General features: G+C 49.5%; 1 protein-coding gene across 2 annotated transcripts in view; it reads left to right on the top strand.

Moving 5' to 3' along the window:
• The first annotated feature begins 6519 nt into the window (after positions 1–6519).
• BTBD19 (BTB domain containing 19) overlaps positions 6520–24010 on the top strand; it is a 105016-nt gene continuing 87525 nt past the window's right edge. For both annotated transcript variants that reach the window (XM_068239524.1, XM_068239522.1), the window contains exon 1: positions 6520–7824. In XM_068239524.1, coding sequence (XP_068095625.1) covers positions 7721–7824 — 104 coding nt within the window. In that variant the 5' untranslated portion in view covers positions 6520–7720. The remainder of the gene's footprint in view (positions 7825–24010) is intronic.

The raw sequence follows: 24010 nt of genomic DNA, 5'->3' as shown, positions 1-24010 counted from the left end.
GAGGCTGAATTGCAGCTTGTCAAGCAGTTCAGTTCCATCTGTTGCCCACAAGATCTTACAGAAGAGATAGCGGCACTGCAGCGCTGGACCAGATAGACTTCTAGAGGCCTACAAATCTGTGCACAGGACCTGCCCAACCAGGGCCGGAGCTAACATAGGAAAAAATGGGCAATTGCCCCAGGGCCCCAGAGCCTGTAGGGGCCCCCAAGTTGTCCCCACCCCATCTTCTTCTAGCTCCCCAGGGACTCTGCAGACTCTGTTAAGTTGGGAGGTGAAAGGGGGGGGGGGTGGTCAGCAGCCAGCTCAGGGGCCCAGGAGGGAAATTTGGCTGCAACAAAGGGCCTCTAATGACGCTTTTTGGTTCGGGGGTGTCTGTTGGGGGGCCCCCAGGCTAATTTTGCCCTAGGGCCCAATTGTTACTTGAACCGGCCCTGTGCCCAACCTACATCTCTGAGCTCGTCCACAGATATATACCTGCCCGCCCTCTCCGGTCCTCCAATGATCTCCGCCTGACTGCCCCACGCATTTCTCAATCCCATGCACGCCTACAGGACTTCTCAACAGCCGTCCCACCCTATTGAACTCCCTTCCACCCCCCTCAGGCTCGCTCCTTCCTTCAACACCTTCAAACAATCCCTCAAAACACTTTTCTTTAAAATGGCCTACCCCCATCTACCACACTTTAACTCTCTCAGCTGAACACCTTTTCCACATTCCTACCTTGTGCATCTCTCCCCCCCTTTTAGATTGTAAGCCTTTGGCAAAGTCCCCCCCCCCCCCCCCCCCCCCTTAGTGTTTTCTCCTTGATCTTGCAACCCCAGTCAGGACACCCTTCCCATAAACTAATTTGGACTTGAATTGCTGGGTCTCTGTAAAATCACATGATCATGCATCTAATACAGTTTGCATGGACAACCTTGTGCTATGTTGTATAACCGTTTGCTACCTCTCTGTCTGTCACCCCTTGTTTACATTGTATGTATCCCAGCACTGCATAAAATGTTGGTGCTTTATAAATACAATAAATAATAATAATACAAGTCACAAGCTTTCCACAGAGTCAATAGCCACAGACCTCCATATTAAAGGACACCTGTAGTCAGCATTTAAAAATAAAAAGAGTTAGATTGATACCCTAGTAGAGGAAACCTCTGAATAGTCCAGAGCTTCCCCGATCTTCCTACACCCCTCCTGTGTTGGGACCCTCTAAACCAGTGATGGTGAACCTTTCAGAGGCCGAGTGCCCAAACTGCGACCCGAAATCAACTTATTTATCACCGAGAGCCAACATGGAAATTTATATTGAATACTGGCTGCCCGGCCCCATGTGATCCCCGGCCGGGCTGGGACCAAAGGTAGGGACGCCTCTAGCCATTTTGTCACTCCAGATGAGAGAACCTACACTCCCCCAATGAAAATAATCGCAATGAGGAAATGTTTCACCATAAAATAATCATAAAGCAGCAATCTTTCACCAGAAAATAATCGTAATGCAGCAAGCATTCACCAGAAAATAATCATAATGTGGCAATCTTTCACCAGAAAATAATCGTAATGCAGCATGATTTCACTAGAAAAAAATCATAAAGTGGGCAGCGTTTCAACAGAAAATATTTGTAATGCAGCATGGTTTCACTAGAAAAAAATCGTTAAGTGGACATAGTTTCAACAGAAAATAATCGTAATGCAGCATGGTTTCACTAGAAAAAATCGTAATGTGGCCAGCGTTTCAACAGAAAATAACCGTAATGCAGCATGGTTTCACTAGAAAAAAATCTTAAAGTGGGCAGCGTTTCAACAGAAAATCATCGTAATGCAGCATGGTTTCATGAGGAAAAAAATTGTAATGTGGCCAGCGTTTCAACAGAAAATATTGTAACTTGTAAAAAAAAAAAAGGTATTTACTCACCTGGCAGAAGCCTCCTCTCCCGGCAGCAGCGCGCAGTTCCCCGATGATCTATATGCTTGCAGCCAGCCAAAAGTCCCACTCTGAGCCGAGCGGGGAGGGGGCGGAACTTTGAAAAGCATCTCCGTGAATGGATGCTAGTCTTGCTCCACCCCCTCCAGACATGTGACGATATTCTGAATTGGCTGTGGTGGGGATAAAGATTTGCAGCGGTGGCGGAAACAGCACGCGTGCCCACAGAGACGGCTCCGCGTGCCGCCTTGGGTACACGTGCCATAGGTTCGCCATCGCTGCTCTAAACCCTATGGTGTCAGTGTGTTTTATATGTAGATAAGTGTTTTAGAGGTTAAGAATAGACACATACAGTCCCATGTGTTCGGACCCTCTCAACAATCTTTGACATTAATGTCAAAGATAGCTCGCGGCCACACTCACCTCCATGTACAAGCATGGGCACACTGCGCGGGCATGCGGTACCATGGAGCCTCTTGTGTACGGCTTTTTTGACTGAGAATCGATGGAGGGGTTGGGGATGATCACGAAAGCCTCTGGAGAATGTATATACAGTATATTACTTTTTGTTGCTCTTAAAGGAAATCTTAAGGCTGACCAAAAAAAAAGCATTTTAACCTACGTGGGGCCTCTTGCAACCCCCTGCACATGGGCGTCCACACATACGGCAAAACCGGGCATCTGCCCGAGCCTGGCCGCACGCTGCCCCCCTGGCCGAGTGCCCGTGCAGCCAGCAGGAGGGGAGCAGCGCAGAGAAGAGAGAGCCACGGACGTCTCCCCCCCCTTCCCTCACCTTAGGGGGCTCTCTCTCCCTCGCTGTCCCCTCCGGAACGAAGTGTGCAGCGGCTGGGCAGCGGGCGGAACTTACCTCGTCTCGCTCCTGCGCCGGAAGTTCTGGTGCCGCACTCTGGTCTGGATCAGACCAGAGTAGCGGCTAATCCATCCGGCGCGTGCGACGAGAGGAGGTAAGTTCCGCCCGCTGCCCAGCCGCTGCACACTTCATTCCGGACTCCGGAGGGGAGAGCGAGAGAGGGAGGGTGAGCCCCCTAAGGTGAGTGCCCATAGCTCTCCCTCTTCTCTGCGCTGCTCCCCTCCTGCTGGGGCACACATGGCCACTTTTTCTGGGGACATATCCCCCTGGCTACATATACTGGGACATATCCCCCTGGCTACATATACTGGGACATATACCCCTGCCTACATATACTGGGACATATACCCCTGCCTACATATACTGGGACATATACCCCTGCCTACATATACTGGGACATATCCCCCTGGCTACTTTTTCTGGGGACATATACCCCTGCCTACTTATACTGGGACATATCCCCCTGGCTACATATACTGGGACATATACCCCCCCCTACATAAACTGGGACATATACCCCCTGCCTACATATACTGGGACATATACCCCCTGCCTACATATACTGGGACATATACCCCCTGCCTACATATACTGGGACATATCCCCCTGGCTACATATACTGGGACATATCCCCCTGGCTACATATACTGGGACATATACCCCTGCCTACATATACTGGGACATATACCCCTGCCTACATATACTGGGACATATCCCCCTGGCTACATATACTGGGACATATCCCCCTGGCTACATATACTGGGACATATACCCCTGCCTACATATACTGGGGACATATACCCCTGCCTACATATACTGGGCACATATACCCCTGCCTACATATACTGGGCACATATACCCCTGACTACATATACTGGGCACATATACCCCTGGCTACCTGTTCTGGGGACATCTCTACCCCTGGCTACCAGTTCTGGGGACATCTATACCGCTGGCCACCTATTCTGGGGACACCTATAGACCTGGGGCTACCTATTTTTGGGGAACCACTGCTGTCAGATTGAGTGTATTTTGGGGAACTGCTGCCAGGTGAGAGGTGTCTACATATTAAGGGGGCATTCTGCCTATTTATGTGAAAAGTTGTCTATTTATGTGCCTCATGACTGCTGAATTTGTCTTGTTGCGGGCCTCATGGTTACTGACTTTGTCTTGTTGAGGGCCTCATGATTTGTTGGGGGCCTCAAGATTGCTGAATTTGTCTTGTTGGGGGCATCATGATTGCAGAATTTGTCTTGTTGGGGGCCCCATGATTGCTGAATGTGTCTTGTTGGGGGCCTCATGATTGCTGAGTTGGTCATGTTGGGGGCCTCATGATTGCTGAATTTGTCTTGATAGGGGGGGGGGGGGGGGGCTCATGATTGCTGAATTTGTCTTGTTGGGGGTCACATGATTGCTAACTGTGAGACTATGGAAAAAGCTGAATCATCATCATATGAGACAATAGCATTAAACCTACTTTTTCAGATTTTTAAACAGAAAGTGAAACTGGGAGGTTCTAAAAAAAATGAATAATTTTTTCAGGAGTACGATGGATGAAATTGTTTATCTTCACAGTTTATTTTCAACTTAATTTTCCATAATGTTCATGTATGAGTTAAAACGTTTGTATTTAGTTTAAATTGCTGTTGGCAGTTTGTGATAGTAAAGTGACTTTGCAGTTTGGACACTCGACCTCCAAAAGGTTCGCCACCACTGTCCTAATCTAATGTCCCACCATTGCTTAGTTCATGTAAACTTCTCTCCACTCACGACCACAACCACATTCTGGTTCACGACCACACCCATTTTTCGGCGCTACGCGCGCCGCCCCGCTTTTTGCTCCCCACTTTTTGGCCCCTCCTGGAAATTTTTCTGCGGACGCCCATGCCCCTGCAGTCATTTTGTGCCCATGCTGTCCTTCTGGGAGCCTCCACTCAGCAGCGGCGACCCCCTAGAATCTGACTGGCCACGCACTTCCTCATTGCACCCCTGTGCATAGCAGTGTTCTGTGCATGCGCAGTATGGGGAAATTGTCACTGCACAGACCGCTTCCAGCAAGGGTAGCACGACCAGGATGTGCGTGGCACGGGGCCACCATTGCTGACTGGAGGGTTCCACATGATCACTACAAGGGGCTGCAAGAAACCCCTGGGTAAGTTAAAGAGAGACTGAAATCTCAAAAAAAACACATCTTTTTCTATAACTAATGTGTTTAATATGGTTACCCTAACTAAACCGCCGCATTCCCACCGCTGTAATCTATCTAAATCCCCCCTAACTCCCCCCTCCCTCTCCCCTGCAAAATCCAAGACTTTCTTGGTCGTGGATTTTGCTGCCCTGTGTGCTTCCATGTGAGGCAGGGCTACGAGCGGCAGCTCTGCCTCTACACGCATCTGTCAGCGCGTATCTCCACCTCTCCCCCGCCCCTCTCAGTGAAGGAAGACTGAGAGGGGTGGGGGAGAGGTGGCGATCCGGGCTGATAGACAAGCTGAGAGAGCTGCGGCTCATAGCTCTGCCTCTCACGGAAGCGCTGCCCGGATTGCCCCCCAGGGAGTTTGGAGGGATTTAGATAGCGTACAGCGGCGGGAATGCGGCAGTTTAGTTAGGGCTAACATATTAAACATATTTGTTAAATAAAAAGATTTTTTTTGAGACTTCAGAGTCTCTTTAAACTGTTTTTTTCCCCCAGGCTTAAAAGGGACACTTAAGCCAGAAAAAGAATGAGTTTTACTCACCTGGGGCTTCTACCAGCCCCCTGCAGCAGTCCTGTGCCCTCGCAGTCACTCACTAATCCTCTGGTCCCCCGCTGCCTGCTAGTTTTGTTTTTGCCGACTGGCCACCCGTAGCTCTCTCCGCATTCCCGACTGCAATTAGCGCTATAGCGGGCCGCAACACGTACAAAAATATGCGTTACCGTGGTACCTACACATAGATATTCGACAACGCGTATTTTTGTACGTGTTGCGGCCCGCAATAGCGCTAATTGCAGTTGGGAATGCGGAGGAAGCTACACGTGGCCAGTCCTGTCGGCAAAAACGAAACTAGCTGGCAGCGGGGGACCAGAGGATTAGTGAGTAGCTGCGAGGGCCCAGGATTGCTGCAGGGGGCTGGTAGAAGCCCCAGGTGAGTAAAACTCATTTTTTTTCTGGCTTAAGTGTCCCTTTACGTTTCCCCTTCAAGGTCGCCACACACGATACAATAAAATGATCCAATTTTACGGCAATTTGATAAATATGATCGGCTCTCCCCAAATCAAAAGCTTTTTTTTAATTCTCTTTTTTCCCCATTTTTATTGGTCTGGAATGCTGGAGGTTTTTCTTCAATTTTTCTAAATAATATATAATATGGTGCATGTTAGATTGTCAATTTATTAATATACACACCCTAGCATTTTCTCAGCGTTTCCAATCATTTTTATCATAATTAGGGAAAAACATATGTGTGTAATACATAGGTCATATTTTTGAAATGTTACAATTAGTCCAAAAAATTGATTGCAATTCTTAAATTGAACAGATATTTAAAAAAATGTGTGGTGTGTGGCCACCTTTAGAATGGCTGAGCACAGAACTGTGGCAGTCAGAGCACATAGCTGGAGCTGCTAACACAGAGAATGCCTGTGTGAGTGTTCTGGGGTGGCCTCTGAGGCCTCAGCACATGTTAATGTTTGTGTGTTGGATTGTGACCCACCCTTTTCCCATCCACCCTCACAGCAGGAATTTCCTGATAGATGGAGTCGCAGACTGTGGGGAAACTCGGGACTGCAGCTGGGGAAGTCATGCTGAAAGCTCAGCAGCAATAACTGAGGGAGCCTGGCTTACAACTCACAATAGCTAGAGGAGGCAGACCTACAACTCAGCAGTTATATCTGGAGAACGCTGGCTAAAGCTCAGCAGCAGTAATAGCTGGAGCAGCCAGGCCTCAAACTCAGGAGCAATAGCTGGGGAAGCCAAGCCAGATCTGAGACAAGGGAGGCTACAGCTGGTGGGTGGCCCTGAGACCGAGATAGGCAACAGCTAGGGGTAATATCTGACGAGGGAGGCCTGTTATATATGAATAATTGCTGGGAAGGGAGGCCAGAGATTTGGGAGGGAAGTAGTTAGGGAGGGAAGCCAATCCTGAGATTGAAGGGCAATAGCTGCAGGAGAAGGGATTGATTGTGGGCCTCCACAGAAGTTTTAGTGTGGCTAATAGCTGGGAAAAGGAAGCCAGAGACTGAGGGACTGTCACTGGAAAAGTGAGGCCCGAGAAAGGCTTCATAGAAGAAGGGGAGAATACAAGTAACTAAAGGTGGATGGCCTGACACTGATGGACTGTTACTAGGTGAATGGGGGCTTGAGACTGGGGTACTGTGTTTGAGGTAGGGTAACCTGAGCCTGGGAGCAGGACCTGTGACTAACGGACTGCTGCTGTGGAGGAAAGCCTGACAGAGAGGTACGCCTGACACTGTAGGTTGGAGGCCTGAAACTGTAGGACTGTTGCTGGGGAGGGATACTGACACAGTGGGACTGATGATGTGTGGAGGGAGACTGAGCACTGATGGTAGCAGTGGATGCTTGAGTCTGAAGGGAGTGGCTGTGGATGGAGACCTGAGGCTGATGCCAAGGAGGGCTGTCTGAGACTAGAGAGGACTGTTGCTGTGGAAGGTTGCCTGATGCTGAGGAACTCTTGCTGAGAAGGGAGGGCTGAGACCAGGACATAATAGCTATAGGGAAAAGGTCTGAAGTAGGTTCCATTAGCTGGAGTGTGATAGCTATCACAGTATCATGCAGTCTGGGACAGAAGACAGGCTGTAGCACACATGATACAGGAAGCCACACACAGGGAAATAACAGTATATCCCACAGGTAGGGTAACGGATACAAAACACATTACATTGTATTGCGCACGGTTATTGTTCAGCTCCTTCCAGTCACTTTGGGCTCTCTGGTATGGCCAAATCTCCAGCACTAGCCGCTGCTTCAGTCACTCTACAGGGGAAGAGCTCGAGCCTGTCAGCTAACCTAAGGGAGCTCATTAACAACACTCAGTTCAGGTAAGTCAATCATTTTTTACTGAACTTACTGCATCTTGCCAGAAGGAATAGAGCAGAGCTTTTCAACCTGTGGTACATGTACTTTGCTGTTGGCCAGGTGGTACAAGCCAAGTTTGCTCGTCATTTATTTATCTGGCTGTCCTGCCTCCACAAAGTTCGGCTCCCCCTCACTCGCTTGTCGATGTGCTGCCCTTCAGCATAAGGCCTCAGTTCAGTGGTGAAGAGATAGCCAGGTGAATGGTTCACACTGATGGCACGTATATCTCAAATACAGGAAGTGATATCACTGCTCACTTCCTATATTTAAAGTATACCCATGCCGTCACTGTGAAGCGTTCGCCAGGCTGTCTATTTGCTGCAGCCAGGTTACCGCTGATCTGAGGTCAGAACTATTTCACAGGGCTGCACAGTGAGGAGCAAGTGAGGAGGAACCAAACTTTGTGGTGCCTCACTGCCCAGCTCTGGTGAGGGGAGGGAGGCTACCTATATTGAATAACCTATAGATTGCCAAGAATTGCAATCTGTAGGCTAGCAATCTAATTTCAAGTCTTTTCCCCAGCAATGCACGCATGCACAGGAGTGACTCTCTGCTCCAGCAGAAATGGCCAAGCCCGTTTGGGTCCTATCTACTGCACAGGCACACTGGTGGTACTTGAAAATTTGTGTGCGAAAAACTGGTACAATTTGTGAAAAGCTCCGGAATAGAGGACACAGCACCGCGACAACAGGCTGTGTTGCCTGAGAGGACCATGCAGAGTGATGGGTGTGGCAAAGCATACATGAAAAAAGGGGTACTTATCCGTTAGCCGGGCGCATCCGGCAGGTGGCGCTAATTACTATTCCCCCTCCAGGCCGACATGGATAGTAGGGAAAGCTGTAACTCTGGTGGAATTTTGTCGCCACCTAGAGGATGCGCCCGGCTAACGGATAAGTACCTAAAAAGGGGTGCTAGTAGAATTTATATATATAATAGACTAAGTGCCTCAACCTTCAAACAACAAGAAGAAGAAGTACTTTGCATGAGAAAATTTATGCGTGCTCAAACACCAAGTTTAAGGCCTCTTTTCCACGGACTGTTGAGCTGTGTGCTCAGCAAGCAGTTACCAGGCAGCAGCAAGCAGTTACCAGGCAGCAGCAAGCAGTTACCAGGCAGCAGCAAGCAGTTACCAGGCAGCAGCAAGCAGTTACCAGGCAGCAGCAAGCAGTTACCAGGCAGCAGCAAGCAGTTACCAGGCAGCAGCAAGCAGTTACCAGGCAGCAGCAAGCAGTTACCAGCAGGGCTGTGGAGTCGGAGTCGTGGAGTCGGGCAATTTTGGGTGCCTGGAGTCGGAGTCGGGAAAAAATGCTCCGACTCCTAATGAATTTGTAACTGTAATTAAAATAGAAAATATGATAAAATGTTCTATTTCTCAGATAATAGTCATTAAAAATAATGTGTATATATATATACAGTATATATACAGTAATAGCTGTGCTTAGTCCACAAAAATGAAATAAACCAATCAAAATTAGTTACTTGTGCTGCTTCAGTAAAGCAGTCCCCGTATTTTTAAGGTCAGATATACATATCTGATTGTGACTGTATATATGATGTGTACACAGGAATCTCTTATATATACTAAATAACATCTATGCTGTAAGAATAAAGCCTGATGTGTAGCTGTGTCACTAATAGAGATGGTCAACGAGATGGAAATAATTCTGCATTGATGCTGATTTATGCAAATGTATGCACTCCCTTTGCTGATGAAATCAAATAATTTGATATGTTGTTAAAATTTGGTTTGGTGACTACAAATTAAAGGGTAACTGAGACGGATGAAAAGTAAAGTTTTATACATACCTGGGGCTTCCTCCAGCCCCCTTCAGGCTAATCAGTCCCTCGCTGTCCTCCACCACCCGGATCTTCTGCTATGAGTCCTGGTAATTCAGCCAGTCAGCGCTGTCCGGCCGCATGCCGCTCCCACAGCCAGGAACATTCTGCACCTGCGCAATAGTGCTGCACAGGTGTAGTATGCTCCTGGCGGCGGAGTGTGTGCATGCGCACTACGCCTGACTGGCTCAAGTACCTGGACTCATAACAGAAGATCCAGGTGGCGGAGGAGGACAACGAGGGACTGATTATCCTGAAGGCGGCTGGAGGAAGCCCCAGGTATGTATAAAACTTTAATTTCATCTGTCTCAGGTTTACTTTGTTACACAGTAGTACTATACTCTACATATGCACTCCCCACAGAGCTGCAGGGAATCCACTGAGAATGCTGTGCACATTGAACACAGAGGTGTTGTCTGTTTACAATCTCCTCATTCCCCTGCAGAGTACCTGCACATCATTCTTACATGTACCCACACTTACATTGCCTAGGGCCTGATAGATGTTCTTTGTTCCGGTTTGTACCTTTTACAAGTACTCTTACCAAGGACTAGTTTTAGTCTAAGGCTGCTTGCACACCAAGACGTTACAGGCGCACGTTAGTGCGCCTGTAACGCTCCCCCAACGCACAGCAATGTAACACAAGTGGGCTGTTCACACAGCCCACGTTGCGTTACATGTAACGCTGCACGTTCTGTGCAAAGTGCAGCATGCTACGGCGTTGGAGCGGCTATAGCCGCGTTAGACTGTTTGCACATGCGCAGTGGGGGGCGGAGGAGGCGGGGAGAGCCAGCTACAGTAGCCGCGCACATGGCTACTTAATATTCACTGCACTGGCGGGCGCTGATTGGCCGGCGGGACCACGTGATGCGGAGTGTCTCGCTCCGCATCACGTGGTCCCGCTGGCCAATCAGCGCCACTCTGGGAGATATTATGGGCATCGAGCAGCCTAACGCGGCTCACTCTACCGTCGGCTTTTGCAGCACCATACGTTGTGTTAGGTGCACGTTATGCGACCTTAACGTGCCACCTAACACAACGTCTTGGTGTGCAAGAAGCCTAAAGGGAATAAATATAGTAGTCTACATATCCTTCTCACTTCAGTTGTCTTGTAAAATTCCTAAGCGTTGGCAGTTAAGAGACGAATTTCATGTTACATACTATTAATCAACAAAATTGTAATATGCAAATTAGAGGAGTCGGAGTCGTGGAGTCGGAGTCGGTGGAATCCTAAACTGAGGAGTCGGAGTCGGTGGATTTTTGGACCGACTCCACAGCCCCAACGAGCAGTTACCAGGCAGCAGCGAGCAGTTACCAGGCAGCAGCGAGCAGTTACCAGGCAGCAGCGAGCAGTTACCAGGCAGCAGCGAGCAGTTACCAGGCAGCAGCGAGCAGTTACCAGGCAGCAGCGAGCAGTTACCAGGCAGCAGCGAGCAGTTACCAGGCAGCAGCGAGCAGTTACCAGGCAGCAGCGAGCAGTTACCAGGCAGCAGCGAGCAGTTACCAGGCAGCAGCGAGCAGTTACCAGGCAGCAGCGAGCAGTTACCAGGCAGCAGCGAGCAGTTACCAGGCAGCAGCGAGCAGTTACCAGGCAGCAGCGAGCAGTTACCAGGCAGCAGCGAGCAGTTACCAGGCAGCAGCGAGCAGTTACCAGGCAGCAGCGAGCAGTTACCAGGCAGCAGCGAGCAGTTACCAGGCAGCAGCGAGCAGTTACCAGGCAGCAGCGAGCAGTTACCAGGCAGCAGCGAGCAGTTACCAGGCAGCAGCGAGCAGTTACCAGGCAGCAGCGAGCAGTTACCAGGCAGCAGCGAGCAGTTACCAGGCAGCAGCGAGCAGTTACCAGGCAGCAGCGAGCAGTTACCAGGCAGCAGCGAGCAGTTACCAGGCAGCAGCGAGCAGTTACCAGGCAGCAGCGAGCAGTTGTGAGAGTTTGAGAGCCATTTCACTGCCTATTCACAGTCCATGGAAAAGAGGCCTTACCCTAGCAAGTCTGACATTGCAAATCTGGCCTAATTGGCTATTCATGAGGCAATGCTCATGCAAATGCATGCACAAACCAATACCACAAAGCAGTCACCCTGCTACATGCTACATTAGCACTATCCGGCTTAGTGCACACCAGAGCGGTTCGGCAGCATTTTGCGATCCACTTGCGGCTGCGGATACGCTTGGGTAATGTATTTCAATGGGCTGGTGCACACCAGAGCGGGAGGCGTTTTGCTGAAACGCATACTCCCGAGGTGAGGCATTTTTTGGATTGCGGAGGCGGTTCAGAGCGGTTTTGCAGGCGTTTTTGTTACAGAAGCTGTTCAGTAACAGCTTTACTGTAACAATATATGAAATCTACTACACCAAAAACGCTTTACAAAACCGCAAAATGCTAGGTGAAATGCTAGAGAAAAATAAGAAAAAGCGTTTCAAAATCTGCTAGCATTTTGCGGATCTGCTAGCAGTTTTTGGTGTGCTCCAGGCCTCCAGGAGCGCCACGGGGAGGATTCCCAATGCCCCCTTTTTATACAACTGGGGGGACCGCAGGGTCCCAGGCTCTCTCACTGCCTGGAAACCACAGCGGCACCCCGGAGGGGGAGGCTGGGTGGCGTGGACGACCCCCCCCCCCCCCCAAGTGTGGCCAGCGCCGGAGAGAGCCGTCTGCACCCACCTCCCAATATTAAAAACAGGCACTTACCTTAACGTCCATTGCGTTCTGCTACATGCGCATTAATTTGGAGGCACCACATGAGAAAGGAGAGAAGCATGGGTCACCCCGAGCTTTAGAGCTCAGGGCTGGCTCACCTACAGCACTCCAGAGGGGGGGTAGGACAGGCACACTCACTCCAGGGTTCACACCACCGGAGCAAGCCATCCACCACCTGCCTCCAAAGGATACAAACTGCACAAAATGCTTTCCATGAGAAAATTAATGCGCATGTAGCCGAACCCAATGGACGTTAAGGTAAGTGGCTGTTTTTAATATTAGGAGGTGGGTGCGGACGGCTCTCCCCAGCGCTGGCCACGCTTGGGGGGGGGGGGGGGCGGCTGCACCACCCAGCCTCCCACTCCGGGGTGCCGCTGTGGTTCCCAGGCAGCGAGAGAGCACTTTGCAGTATTGGTTTTTTGACCCTGCATAGTTTGGCATGCGAAAGCAAATGCATATTTGCATGAGCATTGCCTCATGAATAGCCAATTAGGCCGGATTTGCAAAGCCAGACTTGCTAGGGTTAAACTTGGTGTTTGAGCACGCATACATTTTCTCATGGAAAGCCTACTTCTTCTTGCTTCAAGGTTGAGGCACGTACTCTATTAGATAGATGCGGCGTATGCTACGACGCGGGTTGGCTAGTAGTGGTATATTTAAAATAAGGATAATACAATATCAGTAAAAAATACCATATTTACTAAAGCTAAAACTATTCTCACACCGAACCCTCCTTCTAAGGTTAACCTTAAAGGGAACCTAAGCTGAGAAGCATATGTATTTTTCCTTTCATAAAAAATACCGGTTGCCTGACACTCCTACCGATCCTGTGTCACCTTCAGTCACAGCCCCTCAACAAGCATGCAGATCATGTGCTCTGACTGAAGTCAGACTGGATTAGCTGCATGCTTGTTTCAGGTCTGTGATTCACACACTACTGCAGCCAAATAGATCAGCAGGACTGCCAGACAACTGGTAATGTTTAAAAGGAAACATCCATATCCCTCTCAGTTTAGGTTCCCTTTAAACACTACCCATTGGCTAATCTAACCCCCCTCCCCCCCAGCTAACTTTAACTTACCCCACTGCCAATCCACTGAAAAAAGATCCCTGCAAATGGGTGCCCTTATAAATATCGGCAATGATGGGAAAATTGGCCGCTTGGGCTGCCGCATTACAAAAAGTGGCTATACATACTTTTACACTGCAGGCGGCCCTGGCGTCTGATATTTTTTAAAGCACCGCAGGCCACCATAGGTGTGGGCACCTATGGCGGCACCCAAACTTCCGCCAGTAGCGGAAGCCATTTTCTGCTTCCACAACACGGCTTTGAGCATTACCAACCATCCCAGACACAGCACTGGTTCAGTGCTTCTGTTATTTGATTCACCTCAGTCATTGCTCTTTTCATTGGGTATATGCCTGTGTCCATGTCACTCTATAGCTGTACCTCCATGCAGCATGAGTGGTTATTTTTGTATCCAAACTTCCCTTAGCTAAGCTCATAACTCTGTTGTTAGCCAGCAGAGGCGTAGCTAGGACTTTCAGCGCCCGGGGACAAAGACTATTAATGCGCCCCCTAAGGTGAAGGCTGCGCGGCAAAAAAAGGGGGGGCGTGGTCAGATAATGTGGGCGTGGTTATGGGTGGAGCCAAATGTACAGGAAGTTAGCAGTAGTGTAAGCAGACCTGCCAAGCATGCTGTTGGATGAAAATACTTCTCCAATAAACATAATGTACTGATAAGCAATAACAGTAAACCAAATAGAAAAAAGCAAAAGAAGTGCAGAAAAGAACTATATTGGTTTCAATGTTTATTTCAACATTTTTTTTTTATAAACCCGTGCCATTGTAAAAGACAACAATACAATTGCATAAAAACACTGGGCTAAGACAATGGTAGGATTAGATTGTGCGCTCCTCTGACAAAGGACACTCCGTGATTAAAGCTTTAACCTGTGTAATGGATACAGCAGTGCAATACACACATAATGAGGAAGAACATTACACCATGGTGGAAGGTTGGGATTGTACTCACCCAGTTGAGGGCTTGAGGCTGCCTGGAACAGTTGGGAAGTCCTGTCCTGGAGAGCCCAGTATCCTGGTCTGCAAGAAAACTGGCTGGAGACGTGGTAGTGCAGAGCTGATGTTGTGGCTGAAGGTCTGGTCTGGTGGTGACAGAAAATTATAAGGGCAGGAATATTTAGAACAGATTGTCTATGCTATATGAATACATAATGATATGGTAACACAGCTATGACTATAGTAGGGATTACATTATGTGCCACTCTGAGGACAGTCAGTGACATGACTATGTACTCTAAAGTGCTGCAGAAGATGTCAGTGCTATATAAATACATAATAATAATATGCGAGGACATTAGCCTATGACTATGGTAGGATTAGATTGTGAGCTCCTCTGAGGATAGTCAGTGACATGACTATGTATTCTGTAAAGTGCTGAAGAACCTGTCAGTGCTATATAAATACATAATATTATGGTAGGACATTTGACTTTGACTATGGTAGGATTAGATTGTGAGCTCCTCTGAGGACAGTCAGTGACATGACGATGTACTCTGTAATGTGCTGCAGAAGAGGTCAGTGCTATATAAATACATAATAATAATAATAATATGGTAGGACATATGCCAGGATTACACTAGGAGTGTGGTAGGATTAGATTGTGAGCTCCTCTGAGGACAGTCAGTGACATGACTATGTACTCTGTAAAGTGCTGCGCAACCTGTCAGTGCTATATAAATACATAATATGGTCGGACATATGGCAGGATAACACTAGGAGTGTGGTAGGATTAGATTGTGAGCTCCTCATTCACCAGAAAATAATCGCTATGTGGTGAGCATTCACCAGAAAATCGCTATGTGGGCAGCATTCACCAGAAAATAATCGCTATGTGGGCGCATTCACCAGAAAATAAACGTTATGTACGCAGCATTCACCAGAAAATAATCGCTATGTGGGCAGCATTCACCAGAAAATAATCGCTATGTGGGCAGCATTCACCAGAAAACAATCGTCATGTAGGCAGCATTCACCAGAAAATAATCAATTTTTCCCTAAAATCGTGCAGTCCTAGTATATATATATGACATGATGATATGTATGCATGTCATATATACACCTTAACCCCCCCACCTCACCTCCTCCAATCAACTATATACCCAACCTGGCTTTCAGCATGTTCCATTAACTGTTTATAGGAATATATGAAATGATTAACTGTTTATAGCCCCCCAACCCCCCCCCCCCAGGCTCACGCTCACCCACCCTCAGTATGTACCTTCCAGCATGTTCCACCATAACTGTTCATAGCCCCCCCCCCAGGCTCACCCACCCTCTGTCAGTATGTACCTTCAAGCCTGTTCCACCATTACGGTTTATAGCCCCCCCCCCAGGCTCGCCCACCCTCCCTCAGTATGTACCTTTCAGCATGTTCCACCATTACTGTTTATAGCCCCCCCTCCCAGGCTCACCCACCCTCCCTCAGTAACATATTCCACCACCATAACAGTTTAGGCCCCCCAGCCAGCCCCCCCCCCCCTCAGTAACATACTCCACCACCATAACAGTTTAGGCCCCCAGCCAGCCCCCCCCCCCCCCCCCCTCAGTAACATACTCCACCACCATAACAGTTTAGGCCCTCCAGCCAGCCCCCCCTCAGTAACATACTCCACCACCATAACAGTTTAGGCCCTCCAGCCAGCCCCCCCCCCTCCCTCCCTAGTCTCACCCACCCTCCCTCAGTAACATACTCCACCTCCACCACAACAGTTTTGGGCCCCACAGCCAGCCCCCCCCCCCCCTAGTCTCACCCACCCTCCCTCAGTAACATACTCCACCTCCACCACAACAGTTTTGGGCCCCCAGCCAGCCCCCCCCCCCCCAGTCTCACCCACCCTCCCTCAGTAACATACTCCACCTCCACCACAACAGTTTTGGGCCCCCAGCCAGCCCCCCCCCCCCTAGTCTCACCCACCCTCCCTCAGTAACATACTCCACCTCCACCACAACAGTTTTGGGCCCCCAGCCAGCCCCCCCCCCTAGTCTCACCCACCCTCCCTCAGTAACATACTCCACCTCCACCACAACAGTTTTGGGCCCCCAGCCAGCCCCCCCCCCCCCTTAGTCTCACCCAACCTCCCTCAGTAACATACTCCACCTCCACCACAACAGTTTTGGGCCCCCAGCCAGCCCCCCCCCCCCCTAGTCTCACCCACCCTCCCTCAGTAACATACTCCACCTCACCACAACAGTTTTGGCCCCCAGCCAGCCCCCCCCCTAGTCTCACCCACCCTCCCTCAGTAACATACTCCACCTCCACCACAACAGTTTTGGGCCCCCAGCCAGCCCCCCCCCCCCCCTAGTCTCACCCACCCTCCCTCAGTAACATACTCCACCTTCACCACAACAGTTTTGGGCCCCCAGCCAGCCCCCCCCCCCTAGTCTCACCCCACCCTCCCTCAGTAACATACTCCACCTCCACCACAACAGTTTTGGGCCCCCAGCCAGCCCCCCCCCCCCCCTAGTCTCACCCACCCTCCCTCAGTAACATACTCCACCTCCACCACAACAGCACAACAGTTTTGGGCCCCCAGCCAGCCCCCCCCCCCCCTTAGTCTCACCCAACCTCCCTCAGTAACATACTCCACCTCCACCACAACAGTTTTGGGCCCCCAGCCAGCCCCCCCCCCCTAGTCTCACCCACCCTCCCTCAGTAACATACTCCACCTCCACCACAACAGTTTTGGGCCCCCAGCCAGCCCCCCCCCCTAGTCTCACCCACCCTCCCTCAGTAACATACTCCACCTCCACCACAACAGTTTTGGGCCCCCAGCCAGCCCCCCACCCCTAGTCTCACCCACCCTCCCTCAGTAACATACTCCACCTCCACCACAACAGTTTTGGGCCCCCAGCCAGCCCCCCCCCCCCTAGTCTCACCCACCCTCCCTCAGTAACATACTCCACCTCCACCATAAGGCTTAGGCCCCCACCGCGGTGGTCCTGGCTGGGCTCAGCTCACCTAACCTGGGCCTCACGCTGTCTGCGGCCGGCTGCCTGTTTGTTTAGGCCTAGAGATGGCTGGGGCTCAGGGGCCGGTGGGCTGGGCTGGGCTGGCTGGCGGCGCCTCTTCCACTCACTTGCCGGCTGCCGCTCTGCGCAGCGTTCCACTAGTATATGGACGCTGCGCGGCGGTGCGGCGCCGGCGATGATGACGTGTGACGTCAGTGACGTCACTCGCTGAGTGGGGATGGGGGAGTCTTGATCCGGCCCGGCGGTGAGCGGCTGAGCGCTGCGTAGCAGCGCGAATAAATTATATGAATAAAAAAAACAAAACACTGCAGCTGAGGAGCTGGCGGCGCCCTCGGGGACCTAGCGCCCCGGGGCACTTGTCCTACCCCGACCCCCCCCCCCCCCTAGCTCCGCGCCTGTTAGCCAGTATCGTGTTTTGAGAGAGAGTCAGGTGTGGGGAATTGCTGAGATAGACAAGTGTATCGACTTTGCTAAAGCGTGATTGAATTCAGAACTTCCTCTCTGCTCTAAAAGATACGCAACAGCATAATAACCTTTTAAAGAAAACATTTCTTTGTTACAGCTGATACAAATCCAAAAATATATCCCCAGTGTTTCTACTTTATTCTTTCATGGAAGCAGACATATTATTAACATCCTGTGCTTTCAAATTAGCTTATCTGCCATGGCAGTCAGCTGACACAGGGGAGAAATCAAATTACAACTTGTGCTTAGTCACAGATGAGGGGTAATTGGACAGGCTAAACTCTCTAAATACATACAGGGTGCATTTCTCTCTGTTTTCCTTCTGTCCTGTGCAAGAGTTCAGATCCACTTTAAGGCCTAGTACACTTTGGCAGGTTTCACACCATAATCCAGCGTTTGCGGTGCGTGGCGCCTTTCACACCACATCGTAACATCAAAAATAGGCCTTCAGGGAACACCGCGCTATTCCCTGTCTGGCCACCGGCCAAGCAGGAAATTATGCACGCTTGCTGTCACTTCCTGGTTCGGGGATGTGGAAGCACATTGTTAAAATACACTTCCGCGCATGCCCAACGTCGCATTGGTATATCTTTCAAAATCCACGCGTCGCCATATACTAACATGACTTCCAGGCCAATACAGATCGCCGCAAGTGGACACATCACTGCAGCGCTAACGTAGTTTTGGACCTGCGTCGGGGAATGCGGCAAGAACATCACTTCCGTCACGCTGTACCACGGAAGTATGAAAGTCTCCATAGACTTCCATTGCGTGGCAGTGGAGTGTTGTAAAAATACTGCACCGCCCCAGTGTGAAAGGGATGTCACATCAGCAGTTAACTCAACCTGTCAGGCAATTACCAATTACTTGTCAATGATGATTCCTGATCATTTATATGGAAACACTAAATCAATGTACACATGGAGGTACAGACTAACCAGCGAGCTCATGGTGACCCAGAACTCATTGGAGTGTGTAATGTACAAATATATATGGTAGTTCAGGATCTTCCAACCAATTAGATTGTTCTTATTTAGTAGGTGATCTGATACACAATGACATTTTAGCTATTTCTTTTTTCTTTTAGAAATATTTTTCTCATTGTGTTTAAGTACACTATGTTCACAGCCTGACCCACGTTTCCCTCCTGTCAGCAGTATGCTTATGGCAAGCAAGATCTTAATGAAATTTCAGCCACCCTTTCCCCTTCCCCTCCCGCCCACTTATTTGTTTTTTCCTTTGCAACAACCTTTGTGGTTTTGAGTTCTGTGAAATCTAAAATAACAATCAGCAGAGAAACCGATTTACAAGGTGGGTGGAAAGTTTTTTTTGGATGACACACATTCATGTCTGTCCCCTTCATCTACTTGTGAAAGCAGGTGACATCAGCACCCCCCGACAGAGGCGCACAGACCGCTGCAGCAGTGCAGGGGTTAAACAGGTTTACCTAGGCTGAGTCATTCAGCCACCTCAAGGAAGAATAAGGGGGTGCACTCACGTCAGTGTTGCCCTAAATCTTTGTAGATATAATTAAAATCCGTTTCAAGTTTTATTTAGCAGTGTGTTTTCTTTAGATAGGTGTCAAACGTTTTGGGTGCATTCATACGATTCTTTAAACTAACAGCACAGCTTAATGACCGCAACGGGAGGTAATAATCTTCAGCGCATGCTATGCTGCCATACAGTGGCGTAGCTAAGGAGCTGTGGGCCCTGATGCAAGTTTTACATTGGGGCCCCCCAAGCACTCTATACATAACAATTGATACGGCGCACCAAAACCTGCCAATGGCAACTACAGTGTCAGAGGTGCAAGAAAGGGATGGGGAGCAGTTTAATGATTACCACTATTCAAAGTATCTATAGAAGTGATTATGAGCACAGAACCAATAGAGAGCTAATACTGTGGTTGAGGGAGAGCCCTTTGGGGCCCCTCTGGCCCAAGGGCCCGATGCGGTCGCAACTTCTGCACCCCCTCTTGTTACGCCCCTTCTGCCATAGCGTGTGCTGTTAACTTGCGCTATGCTCCAATTGTTCATCGAGCGCTCCACTGAATCCACCCTGAGTCCCAGCAGGTCCAGTGGTTCACCGTATTAAAACACACTTTCTACAGTGCATTTCTGCTTGACGTGTGTGTGTGTTAAAGACCACATTAGCCTAGCAAACTTCCTGTTATGAAGAATTACATGCAAAGTGCACGTTGCATTATGCCCACGTTGAAGCACAGGTGTCACACAACCCGCATAGTGTGAACTTAGTCTTAGGCTAAGTTCACACCAGGACGTTGCGTTAGAGGGGGCGTTAAGGTCGCATAACGTCCCCCTAACTCAACGCCTGGTGGTGCTGGATCTGGACGTCAGAGTGAGCCGCGTTGTGCAACTCACTCTGGCGTCAGTGATGCCGTGATGCGCACTCTTGTGCGCATGCGGCATCACGTGGTCCCGCCGGCCAATCGCCGCACAGAGCGGCTGCTCCAGGAAGTAAACACTGCACGTCATAACGTGCAGTGCATATTAATTAGCCATGTGCCTGGCCGCTCTCCGCTCCTCCCCAACATTACTGAGCATGTGCAAGCAGTCTAACGCGGTTCAGCCGCGTCCAAAGTACTGCATGCAGTACGTTGTCTTGTGACGCAGCGATACAATGTAACGCAACGTCCGCACTGTGAACAGCCCCATTGATTTTTCATTACTGTGCGGTGGGCTGCGTTACAGGCTGCTCTAATGTGCGCCTGTAACGTCCCACTGTGAAACCAGCCTTAAGGTGCCCACTAATAATACAATCTTTTTTTATACAATCTTACCAAATCTATGTCATAGATAAAGGGTAAACTCAGTGAAATATACTTTGAATGGATATTTCAGGTAGTCCCTCATATTACATAGAAATAATGTTGGTGTTTGAATGGGAACATTGTTTCAAATTCACCTCAATGCCACACATCAGCACCATTCAGCACTGAACCGCGGACAGGGTCAGGCAGATTTGGATGCTCCCGACAGCGGGAGCATGATTGAGAACACTCGCGGCAGGGGCAGTGGCTGGTGATCAAAATCGAAACTTAGTCACTGAAGGGGACTGGAGGATCATTCCATGATGGCACAAGCAAGGCTGCAGGGGGCTGGTAGAAGCCCCAGGTAAGTGAAACTTTTTTTTTTTTTTTTTATATTTTTTTTAGGTTCACTTTAGTTTCCCTTTAAGTGGAGTGTAACTACAGTCTGCAATGTAAAGTGAAGCATTCTGAGGTGTCTGCTTTAAATTTTACTAGTTTATGCAGAAGGGGACTTCTGTATAGAGAGAAATACACAGCAGGCACACAGAGAGGGAGGGAGAGAAAGAGTCTCTCTCTCTCTCTCTCTCTCTCTCTCTCTCTCTCTCTCTCTCTCTCTCTCTCTCTCTCTCTCTCTCTCTCTCTCTCTCTCTCTCTCTCTCTCTCTCTCTCTCTCCTCTCTCTCTCTCTCTCTCTCTCTCTCTCTCTCTCTCTCTCTCTTCTTCCCCCCCCCCCCTACACAGGCTATCTGAAATCGTCCTGGCAGCAGGAGGGGTGGAGCTACATTCTTCCTGAGTGTGCTCCTCCCTTCCCTATGGACTGCATGTGAGAATAAGCAATGTTAAAGCAGTATCGTTTTCTGCTGTTATGATTTGGAGTTATCATATACCTTAGGGAGCACTGGCTCTTTAGTAGTCGGTGCCAAAGAATTGCATGCTGGGGGTTCTTTTTATCTATAATATATTCCTCCTCTTCCCTTTATTTCCCTGCCCGATCACAATCTGTGGTGGTGGTGGTGGTGCCGCTCCCCCCCTGCGCATACATTACCTGCTCCGCCGGCGCGAGTCCCCGCTGTCACTGCTGTCTTCTCCGCTCTGGTCTGGTGTGGTCTCCGGCATGCTTCACTTCTTCCTGCCCGGCAGGAAGTTTAAACAATAGAGCGCCCTCTACTATTCAAACTTCCTGCCGGGCAGGAAGAAGTGAAGCATGCCGGAGACCAGACCAGACCGGAGAAGACAGCAGGGACTCGCGCCGGCCGGAACAGGTAATGTATACCCGCTGTATTGCGTCGGTCGTCGGGCATTCGAACGCTGCTATCGACGCACTCCCGACCCGCCGGCGATCGAGAAAAATCTTCCGCGTGCACGGATCGACGGGAGCGATCGATTTCAGACGGAAATCAATCGTTCTGCCAGCTGTGTGCGCAGCGATTTCACAGCCGATTCGATCACTGTGATCCAATCGGCGGGAAAATCGTTAGGTGTATGGGTCCCTTTAGTGAGTTCTGGTGGTACTGAAGTCTTCCCTGCCTGGTCTCTATACTTTGCACTGTGGTCTGGTAGGCGCAACTTGTCTCTCAGTCACATGGGGTATCGACTTTAGGGGAAGAGCATGGTGTCAGATTGGGGCATAGAGACTAAAGGAAGATTGGAGATCTGCCAGTACACAGCAACTGATATAGTGGAAAAGGGCCCTGAGGCTTCCATTTCTAACTAGATCTAGTCAGAACTGGAAAGATTGATTGCTAGAAGAAAATAATGAGTTTCTAAAGAGGAACTGATGGCAGGGTAAGTATGTGGTATTAATTAGCAAGTTCACCATGTGTTCATTTTAAATAATTTTACTCGGATCAGGTTCCCTTTAAGTAGAGTGACCAGACGTCATAGAGTAGAGTGAAATAGACGCCGTGCCAGTTCATTGCCCGCAGCCCCGCTCCAGCCTGCATAGTGTTCCGACACCGGCAGGCGAGCAGGGCTATGGCAAGATGGCTGCCGAAGCCCTGTACTGGAGACTATTTGTGTCTCCAGTACAGGGCTTCGGGCGCCATCTTGCCGTAGCCCTGTCAGCGCGGGAGACGAGCAGGAGAAAGGTGGTCCCGGTAGCAGCGTGCCAGAGGCCGTAAACTTCTGCCAGGTGAGTAAATGCTTTCTTTTCCAGGTGAAATTTGCTCCCATTACGTTTCTTTTCTGGTGAAATGTTTGCCCGCATTGCGTTTCTTTTCTGGTGAAATGTTTGCCCGCATTGCGTTTCTTTTCTGGTGAAATGTTTGCCCGCATTGCGTTTATTTTCTGGTGAAATGTTTGCCCGCATTGCGTTTATTTTGTACTGACATGTTTGCCCGCATTGCGTTTATTTTGTACTGACATGTTGCCCGCATTGCGTTTATTTTGTACTGACATGTTTGCCCGCATTGCATTTATTTTATACTGACATGTTGCCCTCATTGCGTTTATTTTGTGCTGACATGTTGCCCGCATTGCGTTTATTTTCTGGTGTCCGGGGTAACTGTTACTGCATTTATTATTTAATGGTCATAGATGGCTATGTTTGCTGCTTTGTGGTTACGGTATACTATTAGCATCACACAGTTTCTGCACACCCATGATGCAAAGTCTCGTTTGTCCACATCATGGCGTAAACACTGCTTTTTTATGCCTCGCTGTTACATCATTACGTTAGCTCTGCCCATACAATGTCATGGCCACGCCCATTTTTCGCCGAGGCGCAGAACCCCCCCCCCCAGTCTTCATCGCTGCGCGCTCCTCAGTCCTCCCCACTTTCTCCTCCCTGCCCCCCCCCTCCCTGTCCCAGGTTGGACCCACAAAAATCTGGTCACTCTACTTTAAGGTGCAGACGCACAAAATGAATGCCACTTACAGAGATTGTGATTCAATCCCTCAGGTGGAGTCAGCGTGCTGCATAAATGTTTTGCTAGCCTACAGGCAAGCTACATGTACTGTTGCTATGGAGCAGGTAGGAGGGACAAAATCCGCTATACGACATGGAAGGACAGGTGAGTAGAATTGTGCCCACGACATAGATGATGTTGCTCCTGATCTCTTGGCGATGTACCGTGGAGATTCAGGGGCTGTCGTACAAATGCTAGGTCCTCAGCAGAGGCTGCTCTGACCAGCCCCCTTTGCTGAGAACCATCTTGTATGTGTACAAGGCTTCAACCAAAGTGCTTATTGACAGGTGCACTTTGCACTTTAAATGTCATTGCATCTTTTTCCTAGACAATGCCCTAGTTTTAGAGTAATAGGCATTTTTTCTTTTTGTCACCACTCATGGCTTATCCATCTTTTAACCTCCCACCCCACACGAATGCTCGCC

Source organism: Hyperolius riggenbachi, chromosome 6, assembly GCF_040937935.1.
Source record: "Hyperolius riggenbachi isolate aHypRig1 chromosome 6, aHypRig1.pri, whole genome shotgun sequence".
Classification (NCBI taxonomy): domain Eukaryota; kingdom Metazoa; phylum Chordata; class Amphibia; order Anura; family Hyperoliidae; genus Hyperolius; species Hyperolius riggenbachi.
This window is presented reverse-complemented; position numbering and strand designations above follow the sequence as displayed.